General features: G+C 52.4%; 3 protein-coding genes across 3 annotated transcripts; 1 reads left to right on the top strand and 2 right to left on the bottom strand.

Annotated features, from left to right (window-relative positions):
• Positions 1-373: 373 nt before the first annotated feature.
• J4E93_001598 (uncharacterized protein) lies at positions 374-1399 on the top strand (the record flags this gene model as incomplete). Its single annotated transcript, XM_049339549.1, has 1 exon — positions 374-1399. The coding sequence occupies one exon, from the start codon at positions 374-376 to the stop codon at positions 1397-1399; it is 1026 nt and encodes a 341-aa protein (XP_049203506.1).
• A 519-nt stretch (positions 1400-1918) lies between these two features.
• On the bottom strand, positions 1919-3381 carry J4E93_001599 (uncharacterized protein; the record flags this gene model as incomplete). Its single annotated transcript, XM_049339550.1, has 4 exons — positions 1919-2403; positions 2458-3069; positions 3140-3298; positions 3357-3381. 4 exons carry the CDS (start codon positions 3379-3381, stop codon positions 1919-1921), a joined length of 1281 nt encoding a protein of 426 aa, XP_049203507.1.
• A 769-nt stretch (positions 3382-4150) lies between these two features.
• Positions 4151-10513, bottom strand: J4E93_001600 (uncharacterized protein; the record flags this gene model as incomplete). Its single annotated transcript, XM_049339551.1, has 12 exons — positions 4151-6946; positions 7005-7021; positions 7074-7315; positions 7371-7429; positions 7485-7550; positions 8826-8913; positions 8960-9270; positions 9319-9458; positions 9505-10001; positions 10052-10245; positions 10297-10375; positions 10437-10513. 12 exons carry the CDS (start codon positions 10511-10513, stop codon positions 4151-4153), a joined length of 4566 nt encoding a protein of 1521 aa, XP_049203508.1.

Below are 10513 nucleotides of genomic sequence, written 5' to 3' on the forward strand. Positions count from 1 at the left end.
TCGAGGTGCTCTCGGGGATGTACTGCGGAGTTGCGGAGATGTCGATACACGTCTACGAGGAAGACCCGTCTTGGAAAGGAAGATGGACACTGTACGAGTGATTACAGGCGGACATGTTCAAGCCGTGTCGGTGCTAGTAAGACTCATGATCATATCGCGTGGGTGAGCTCGAGAGTCGACGGGTGACACGCGGGTGTAGATCGCGCTAGTGGACTGGGGCTCTGCCTGCGCGGCATCTGGAATGCTTTGATGTCACCTCCCCGCGCTGCCCCTCCGATTCGCTGGACCATCTCACCACCAAACACTTAGCTGCGAGCATCAAATAGACCAGACGTTACTTGCTAGAACTACATCTTCTCTCGTTGCCACAAATATGTCATACCAACTCCCACCCAATACAATCTCCATCAAGCGGAAGCGCACCGATGCGCCTGTCGACTCCCTTAGGATCGAGCACGATGAAAAGAATGTCAAGCGACAAAGAAGCAGCGACTTTGCATACAAGCGTCTCACCAAGCCGGGCGACGACCTCCAACAGGAATCAACACCACCCACGCCGACTCTCGCGCGCCGTTTTCGCCTCGACCCTGTGTCGAGGATTGGCGCAAAACGGCATTTCGTAGAGGAACAAGAGGTCACCAAGGAAAACATCTCAGCAGGCGGACAAGTGCAAGCGCCAATACCAGAACCGACACCAGACTCTACACCGCGACCACGAAAGCGGCCAGGCGCCGGCAGCGCACTGCACCACTCAGCCAAACCCTCGATACACCGCAAACCACCCGTCACCGAGCCCTCAGAAAACGATGTACGCAACCTGGAAGCCCTGTCAAAAGAGGTGGAGAAGGTAGATAATCTCGAAATACCCCTCCCCTCGCCCTCGAAACACAAGCCCAAAGCGCCTGCGAAACGCTTTGCAGAACGGCACCCGGACAAGGCTGCAGCCCTCGCAGCCCAAGATGGCACAATGGCCGATGGCGACGCCATGGATATCGACAGCGAATACGTGTATGACCATTACGTCCGAGAACCCGTTCTACCAGACGCCCCCGCCCCGACAGGCACAGTCGGTCTTCTGGTTATCAGCGAAGAGGACGCAGACTGGTGGGATAACGACGAAAACAGCGACCGAGAGTTCGATACGGATGACGAAGACGAAAATGCAGAGGACTATTACGCCAACGACTATCCAGAGGACGAGATGAGCGACGACGATGAGTTTGATCGGAATCTGTACCAGTCCAAATACCGCCATGGAAGTGACGATGAAGAGTACAACATTGGAGAGGATGATGATAATGCATTGGGAAGCGGTGAGGATGAGGATGATCTGCATTTTAAGATGACGGTACCTAAAGCACAGAGAGTGGGATATTGGGGTATGCAAGGGGAGTCATAACATAGTCGTCTACCAAGATACTGTCTGTTTTCGCCGCACATCAGCCATGTCATTCTCCAATCGTCTTTCCCTACACATTCTCAGTTTCTCATCGGTACTAGGCTAGAGCGATCAGGCCTCTGCAGGAGATCAAAGGAATGCCATTGATTTCAAGTGACTGAGTCACACTATCAACGTCTAATACTCCTGATAATCATAAAAACAGAGAGGGTATCATGCCAAACTCCCGACCCAAATAATACATAAACCAAACCCAGAGGCAAATACCGTAGCCCTGCCGGAGCCTTTCTACCTCATGTAGAGCCATCATGTGAAACTCATATCCCGTCCGTGAACGCGACTACATCTCTGTACGCTTCGATTCCCTAACCAGATTCCTCATGAAAGGGAAGCGGTTGACGAGGTACCCTGGCCGTGTTCCACATTCTCCTTGTTCGTAACCATTTCCTCGTCATTGTCTTCACCCGTGGCATAGAATGGCTCCTCCAATATAGCCTTATTGGGCAGGTCAGCATCCTCCTAGGTAGCGCTAACACTCGCCATACTGCCCTTCCGCTGTTGGCCAGGTCCGGGTAGTTGTCCGGGGAGTATCTGTCGAGGTCCGCCTGTACCGATAGCACTTGGCCTCCTGCTCCCTGCTCCACCATCCAGACCAGCGCTCAGCGGGGCGCCGAATCCAGCGCTTTGCGGAAAGTGCTCGTTGGTTGCACTCAATGGCGCGCCCATCATACCGAGTGCCATCCCTCGTCCAGTACTCATATTGTCACCACCCGAGAACATGGACCCGCCTCCGCCTGGCGGTGCGCCAAGTGCTGAGCGGATCATGCCTTTCATGCGGATGTATTGGTATTTCGAGCGTTGTGATGTATGCGTGTATGTTGCCATGGGTCGTGGCCGATGTCGAGAGAGGGCAGCCATTATAGAGTCTTTCTCTTCGTCGGAATCAACAGCGCCTGAGGGCTCGAGATCTTCGGGAAGGGGCGCGTTAGCATCGATGAGAGACCCTAAGAATATGTTAACACACAATGTTTCTAGCTGAGTGATTGTGGGATACAGACGTTGAATCTTAGCCTGGTTCTTCTTCTGATATTGCGCCAGCAACATGTCGTACGGTAGACTTCGTCCTGGAACGGCCCTCTTCAGACCCATGCTATGGCTCTTGCAAGTCAGACTTCTTGCGCAGTATCCGCCGTTTGGTAGGGAGACACCGCACTGCCTCTCAACATCGACTGGGCCTTTGGGCTTTGCTCCCTTCTGCTTGGGTTCGTCCTTCTTCTTCTTCTTGGCGTTCGGCGCCTTCTCTGCGTCTCCATCAAGTTTCCGCTTTTTGCCCTTCTTTGCGCCATCGCCATCTATCGAGGCACCCTTGATCGCTGACTTGCGCGACTTACCGCCCTCGTCATCTTCGCCCTTCTCTTTCCGCAGAGCTGCGTCTTTGGCTTCCTTTGCCTCCTTCTTCTTCTTCAGCTTCTCCTGCTTCTTGTTCAGGCATTCACGAATATGCGCCGCAGAAGATGCGCGAAGTACGGGTCGGCGACAGTGTTTACATTGTACTGTGTCCACTTTATCGTCTAGGGGTCGGCCGCTGGGGAAGCCGGCAATCGTTTTCTCGTCCAGAGGATTGATCACAGGCGAGGTAGTCGACGGAGCGGGGGCTTTGTTCTCGACGTCTAGTATTATGTTAGACCGCTGTGTAGACCCACGTGCATGTACTGATACAGCGCGTTGTAGGTGACGTACTGGTCGCGTCGCTTTCCTTCCAGTTCCCAGATATCGACGGCTTCGGTACCGGCTTCTTGATCTTCAACTTGATCCTGGCTTTCTCCGATTTGACTATGTCTTTTACTGCGCTTGTGTCCAGTAGGCTGGAGTTGCCTCCAGATTCTGTGGCTGAAGTTGCTGCGGTACATTAGTTCCATCGTAGCGGCGCCGGGGAGGGGTGCGGAGTTCAGCTCACCCTTTCGTGCGCCATTCGTAGCCATGTTGGCGGCTCTACGACGCCTGCGGAGTGCTTCGGTGGTCCTCTAATCACCCCGAGAGATCTTTCCAAGTGTATCGGAGGCGTATCCGATGTCAAAATGTCTCTTGCTGATGGAAGGCGGCAGGTCTGGTTGCATGCGCTGCTGATGGCGGCCTCCGGTCGCGTCAAGCAGCCGCGCATCGCGTACTAACCCGAAATGGCCAGCCAGTCAGGTGTTAGGTACCAATCGAACATGAACAGTTCAAGAATTAATGCCGAACGTGGAATGCAGCGCGGCAACTGATACTTCACATCACACGGAAAGAAATTCAATCTCGTTTTGGTATTTCTAGCTATACTAACAATGTGCGCTCATGACAAATGCTAAACGCCATACACGTCAAGATCGACACAATGTCGACTGAGCACACCACCGAAGAACCCGCCATAGATGAATATCCGGTAAAACCATGAACCAAGTCTGCTGGCAAGACTTGCCATCGCAATGGCAGTCAGCTCTGCATCCTTCCGAACTCCCTAAAATGCTCAACATGTACTTTGAGCACCAAGGCTCATGGTATCAAAACGCCGTAGATCGCCAAAGTATGCTGTGTCGTCATTCGTAAATGTACTGCGGTGTTGCCAACGTCCTCACTAGCTCTGCGGAGCTCGTCATGCTCGGGTACGTCAGTAAGCTGATATACATCTTGTGGCCTTGGTTTAGAGCAAGCCTGTGGTCGTTTCCACTTTGCTTCGCCTCTTGCGTGGGCTTGTGGCACCAAGAGACCGCATTAACGGCCTCGGCCTTTGGCTTTGGATGCCTTGGCTGGCTTCGCCTTACCCTTCTTTGGTGGTTCGTACTCTTCGATGTGGTTGTGGCCGAACTCCTCACGCATGATGCTGTTCGTCCAGAGCAAGCAGCGATCCTTGGGGGTGTCCTTGTCGACATAGGTCTTGTTTCGCGTCGACACTCTCGTCTTATTGTCATCTTCTTCCTCTTCCTGGGGCTTGTTGGAGTCCTCCAGATGCTTCCGCATCTTAAGCATGTATTCGGCGATACGGTCACGGAATGCTTGTAACTCCTTCCGTAGAACACGTTCTCGATGGCCGCGCTCATCGAGCCACGCAAGTAGCTTGTCAATGTCCTCCGGGTCGTCGTAGAATGCCCACTGATTCGAGTTGGACAGGTGCGTCGGGCCTTCTTCTCGCTCTTTACGCTGCGGAATAGTGTAGCCAAAGCGCTGCATGTCTTGAGAGAGGGCAGGTTCCTCCAAGTTTGGACCAAGTTCATACTCGCTCGGCCCCTGTACCCAAATTCGTCCGTTGGCGTACCCATACTCGGCGGTAGAGCTGTTGGGAACACCGCCGAATGGCATACCATTGTGCTCGAACCAGTAGTACTTGTTCAAGAACCGATCCTTGCCAAGGATCTTGCTACGATGCACAAGAGTTTCGCGCAAATCATCGTCAAGCTCGTTGATGTTGTCCTCGCACTCCTTGAGCTCGTCTTTCTTCTTCTCAATCGCTTGTAGTAGTTTCTCCCATTCCTTCTGCTTCTTGGTCTTCTCAGCATCTGCCTTGGCCTTCTTCGCCTTCTCCTTCCGAGCTTCTTCAGCAGCCGCCTTGCGCTTGTTCTTATTCGCCGGACGGGTCCTGCCCTTGGAAGTAGGTGCATCGTTGCCACCGTTTGCTTCGGCTTCGGCAGGTTCCTTGGACCCATCGTTGACGCTCGTCATGGATGCATCCACATCCTCGTCCATCTTGGCATCGGTAGGCGACGCCGGTGTGTTGGCAGGAAGGTGGATCTTACGCTCCAAATCCAGCTTGAAAAGTTCATCAGCCAGCTCTTTGCGTTTGCGCTGGTACTCGATCTTTTCCTTGCGCAAGCGAGTCATTTCCTGGGCGGCAGCGACCAGCTGATCGCGGAAATTCTCAGTGACAACAGTAAGATTCAGAATCATCTCGAGCGCAGAGATGCGGAGATTAACATCGAGCTTCGCGTAGTTGGTGGCAATGGTGGTTATGGTAGGCTCTTCATCAGGAGGGACAAGCTCAGCAAGGATTTCGTCACAGGCTTCCTTCCGCGCAGGATCAAAAGAAAGGCGGTAGAGGAGTGCGACGATAACTGCCTGCCATCCACCGTCCGCAAAGTTGCGAGTCTTGCACTGCTCGACCCAGTCGAATTCGTTATCGAATTCCTCGGCCTTGTGGAGTTCTTTCGGAGGCTCAGGCGTGGGTGTGCGTGGTTTTGCAACAAGTTGGGCTGCACCCGACTTCCTCAAACTGCTACGAGTAGTTCGAACAGGCGGCTCGGGCTCAGGCGTGGGCGTTGACTCTTCGCTCGAATCTTCGTCTGATGAATCCTCGCTGTCGGCCATGTTCGGTAGGGACGTCTGGATCTTGCCGGAATCGTTGACAATCTGCTTCAGGATTGCACAGTGCATCTCTACAAACAACTCACACTCGACTGTCTCATGCGAGAACCGCATAGCGTCGACAAAGTCATCGAAGGTGAAAGAGTCTAGCATGTAGATGGTATCGTGAACATTGAGAGTCTCCCAGATACAGAGTAACGGGCCAACACTCTTCATCAAGATGCCGGTCTTCTTCTCGTCAGCTGGCGGCTCGACTCCTTCGGGAACGTCGTCGGAGAAGAACTTCAATGGTGGTCGGTTGACCTGTAGACGAGGTTGCTTGATCTCTAGGTCCTCGCATGGGTATTTGACATACTCAATAGTACGGGGCGGTGGAGGCGCTTGTTGAGGCTGTGGAAGGTTTGTTGGCCGAGGACCTTGTTGGTGGTTGAAGCTGGTTTGGAATGGGAAATTGATGGGCGGGCCATGACCAGGCGCATGCATCTGCATTAATTGCGCAGCAAGAGCAGGCGGCACCTGAGCCAGGAAATTGGGCGGTGGACCAGTCACTATCTGCGGAGGTCCAGAGTAGTTGATCGGTGGGCCGTTGGCAAAATACGCTGGCCGATGAGGGTTTCCAGCTGCCCATGGAGGCATCACACCTTGTTGTGCATAGGGGGGAGGGCCGCTTGCAGAGAAATTAACGAAGGTAGGCTGCGCTTGTCCGGGTGGTAAAGGCGGTCTATGGCCATTGACATGAGGACCATGACCGTTGGGCATCTGTTGTGGGTATTGTTGTTGAACAGGTTCGGTCACACCGTTGGGTACGCCAGTGGTCGCCCTCTTAGCAGCTAAAATAGCCTCGCGGGTCTTCTTGTCAGGGAGCTTGGTGGGTATGTCGTATCGCTTTGCCAAGCTGTCTTTGACCATCCATGGCGCACCAATCCATGACTCACGCTTAAGGGCATTGCGAAGGAAAGCTTTCAGGATGAGCTTGGAATAGGTCTTTCGATCGCGCTGGAGTTCTGAGGCTTTGTATTTGGTGACGGTTTCGCCGCTGTCTTCCATGGTAATGACGTAGGTGTATGTCCGAATGTTGTCGTCCATGGACTGACCACTGAACATGCTGTGTAGTCGGCTGCTGTCCGTGATCTCAGTGATCTTGCCGAAGCGGCGGGAGTGGTCGCCTTCGACGGAAACCCGATCATTCAGCATGAAGTGCTCCTTGAAGTGCTGCGAACAAGTCAGCATGTGTTTCCTTGTAGGTACTGGTTTCGCTTCGTGGACATACATCGTAGACATCATTCACTGTATAGTATGTCAGCAGCACTCCTGGGCTAAGCAAGCAAGGTTGACTCACCTAGGTCATCCATCCGATGGTGGTCTTGAAACTGAACATAGTGAAGGACAGGAGATCTTAAGCCATCCGGGAAGATGCTGTTGATCTCTTTGGAAGCTTCCGTCTGCACGGATGTTACCTCTTCGTCGGCCTTGACGAGTATTGACGTGGAGCCTACCTCGCTCTCCTGGGCCTCGAAATAGGTATAGCCTGAATGACCAGTCGCCTGGCATGTGAAGCTCCGCTGTTGATAGAAGTCGAATCTACACCTCATTAGCGACAGGTACCTACCTGACGTCATTCCATATATTTTCTTACCTCTCAAGGAACCGCTCATAGTCTGTGAAGACCTCTCCAGTCTGTTCGATATGCCATACCTATCCAGCGACTTTAGCATATATGTTCCGTGGTCCAACAAAGTATGTAGCGTACCTCAGTGCTGTCGTCAAGGTTCTTCGGCAGGGGTTCGAATTTGACGGGTTTACGCTTGTAGAGAACCTGGAAAACAGTCAGCACACGCTCCTGTATATAACGCGACCCAAACCATACCATCTTGGTCTGATCCCTAGCTCATGTAGCCTGTTCGACGTCCACGGTACCGCGTCGCAAACTTCGGAAGTGTCGCGACAATCGAAGCGCGCCGATTACCTCTGCTCAAGGTAATTCGCGGTAAAAGGTGGGGGCAATGGCCCCTCTGTAGGCAGTTGACCGATTGTCCGTCTCTACGCGCCAGGAAAGGTGTTTCGAAATCGTCGTCGCAGTCTTCGGTGGTCCGAGTAGCGTTCCGAGACGCGTCGATCAGTTCCGAGAGCGCGTTTGGGCGACGTGTGGGTGAGTTCGCGGATGGTAAGAGCGTGATAGTCGGGAAGTTGTGAGGTAGGGCGGAGAGGATTAGTCGAAGAGTAGTCAACGAGGGAGAAAAGCGAGCGGAGGGTAGTGGAAGAGGCCCGTAGTCCCTTGGCACTAGTTACCATACTTGATTTGGCAAGGACTGCCTTCGCACCCTACCACCCACGCGTCAAAGCTACACACCCCACCACCATCATAATATCAACATATTTGGACTCTTTCGAATCGTAGCAATGAGCTCTATCATCCTGCGATATGCATGCATCAGTTTATTCAACTTTGGCAAACCTTGTGCATTATCAAGTTCTGTGATAATCGGTCATGAAAAGCTCATGCCTCGAGCCACCCCGAGCAAACCCTTGGGGGCAGCCTGACCCACTTGCTCAAACACACCAACTCGAACGACTCTACCCCAACATCTAGCCGCACGTTGGAAGACATAGTGATGTATACTGTATCAAACATCATCTTCGATATCTTGACAGTATCAAGTTTACTCAGGAGTGCTTGTTTACTACTATGCTCGCACTGGTGTTGTCTTGTCTCCCTTTCGCAGCACTAGTAGCAAGCATGCCGTGCCCTTAAGAGTATCTCAAGCATCCGCGTGACTTTCCAATGTGACCCAGTAGACAGAGCTCGTTCCTTTTGAAGGCTACCACTAGACAGCATGCGACTGCACTTTAGACGGGTGCTAGTCAAGAAGATATTCAGACGACCAATTTGCCACATCCAGAGGAGCTTATTTCCCAAGAGATGGAAATAGCAGGAACAATATTCTAGACTTATTGGATACTCATGCATCTACAAATCAAAGTAAACTACCAGAAAGCCGACCCAGCTGCCCACCACTCCTACGGCTGAATACGAACTCGTGAACATGAGCGGCAGGAATTCATACCGAGAACCAAACACTAGGCCGTGGACCAGTGAGCAGTATGCAATCAAAGGTATCGAAAGAGCGATGTAAAGCAGGGAGAAGCGATCAAGTAAAAAGATCCTGGGTTTGGGTGAACTATTGTATGTTAGCGGAGACCCGAAAGAAAGGACAGGTTACCTACGCAGGAGCTAGCCTATCGAAGGCAATAAGAAAAAGTACGAGCCAGAAGATAGTATAGACTGTCTTCACAGGGAACTCGGCTGCTGTGTAGAGGAGAGGAAAGAGGGATACATGACCAGCGACAGCCAAGGGTCGGAAAGCGCCAAAATATCGACGATCCTGGAGCGCGATCAAGCTGAATGGAATGATCACGAGCAAGATTGCCTTCTCGTGGACATGCCAGCCGAACAAGAAAGATGCGTAGCCACACAGCGTTACAGCAGCAATGAAGGCCTCCCAAGTTGGTTTGTACAAGAGGCGGAGGAGGACGGGCTGGATGACGTTAGTTCAATCAATCACCCAGGATATTGATACACGTACTATCTGTGTTCCTAGAGTAAGAAGGAAGCATATCAATGGGTCTATGTCCGGAAGTACTGCGAAAGACGTGTCTCCCACAAGCCCTCGAGTGACGCTATTCACTGCCTCTTGATCAACGTGCAGTCCAAGGCGCGGGGCCACTGGCAGTGTTAGCTTGGTACAAAGTGGTAGTGGAAAGCTGCATACGGTAAATTAGAACTCGGTCAGAGAACGAGTATATCGCCCAGACGTTCGGCGCCCAGTAGGCATGACACAGACCTCGCGAGAATGGGAACAGGCGACTGAGCACTTGCCCTATCTGTCCCCAAATTGCGAAGGGGCCGAAAGCGGCTGCGAAGACGGAGACGATACCCACGCCCAATTTGATGCAATTGAAGAACCGTATAGTGAAATACGGGAACGACGACCGCTGCCCCAAGCAGTAAGCGCGCAGAAGGTAGACAAAGTACGCAGGCGCGAGGTACAGGTAGATATGTTTGAGACACAAAAGCGCTGCAAAGAGCAGCCCGGACAATAGGAGGGTCGAGTTGCTGCGGGCCAAGACCATAGAGAGGACCAAGAGGCCGTAGAGGAAACCATTGTACTGGAAATGGATATGATCGATTATAAGCAGTCCTGGTGACAGTAGGACAGAGAGAGCAGCGGCATGAGCAGTGACTTTGGACTTTGACGTCTTCACATAGCTGGCGAGCATTTAGTAACGGATAGATCAAGTGGAGTGGTGTGTAAGTACAGATGCAAAGCGTAGACTAAGACGAGCTCGGTAACAATGACTGTAGTACGCTGGAAGTAGACGGTCTGCCAGCTGTTGTATCCAAGATCTTTTACATTGAGCAGACCGGGATCAACATAGGGTGCAGCTTGAGACATTAGCCATTCAAAGTAAGCGAAGAACGGCGGATAGTCCAAGGTCCATTCAGACGTTTTCTGGTGTTAGGTCAGAAATACTGCGTGGCGTTAAAGGCATGGTTGTCTGACTTCGTAATACCACTCCTTAATGGGCAGGGAATGCGTTAGAGCAAGCCAGTTCCGATGAACCTCGAAGTCGGTCGACTTACTGCCGGAGATGGTCAGCAAAGACGAGGAACTAAACTTCAGAATTGTGCAGCGAGACATACTAAGCAGGAAAAAGCAGCACCTTGAGCGCCGTGGCCACGACGGCGCACTGCGCAATGGACGGAGACAGCTGTGCCAT

Source organism: Alternaria ventricosa (genome assembly GCF_023758065.1).
Source record: "Alternaria ventricosa strain BMP 2768 chromosome Unknown scaffold_2, whole genome shotgun sequence".
In the NCBI taxonomy this organism is placed as follows: domain Eukaryota; kingdom Fungi; phylum Ascomycota; class Dothideomycetes; order Pleosporales; family Pleosporaceae; genus Alternaria; species Alternaria ventricosa.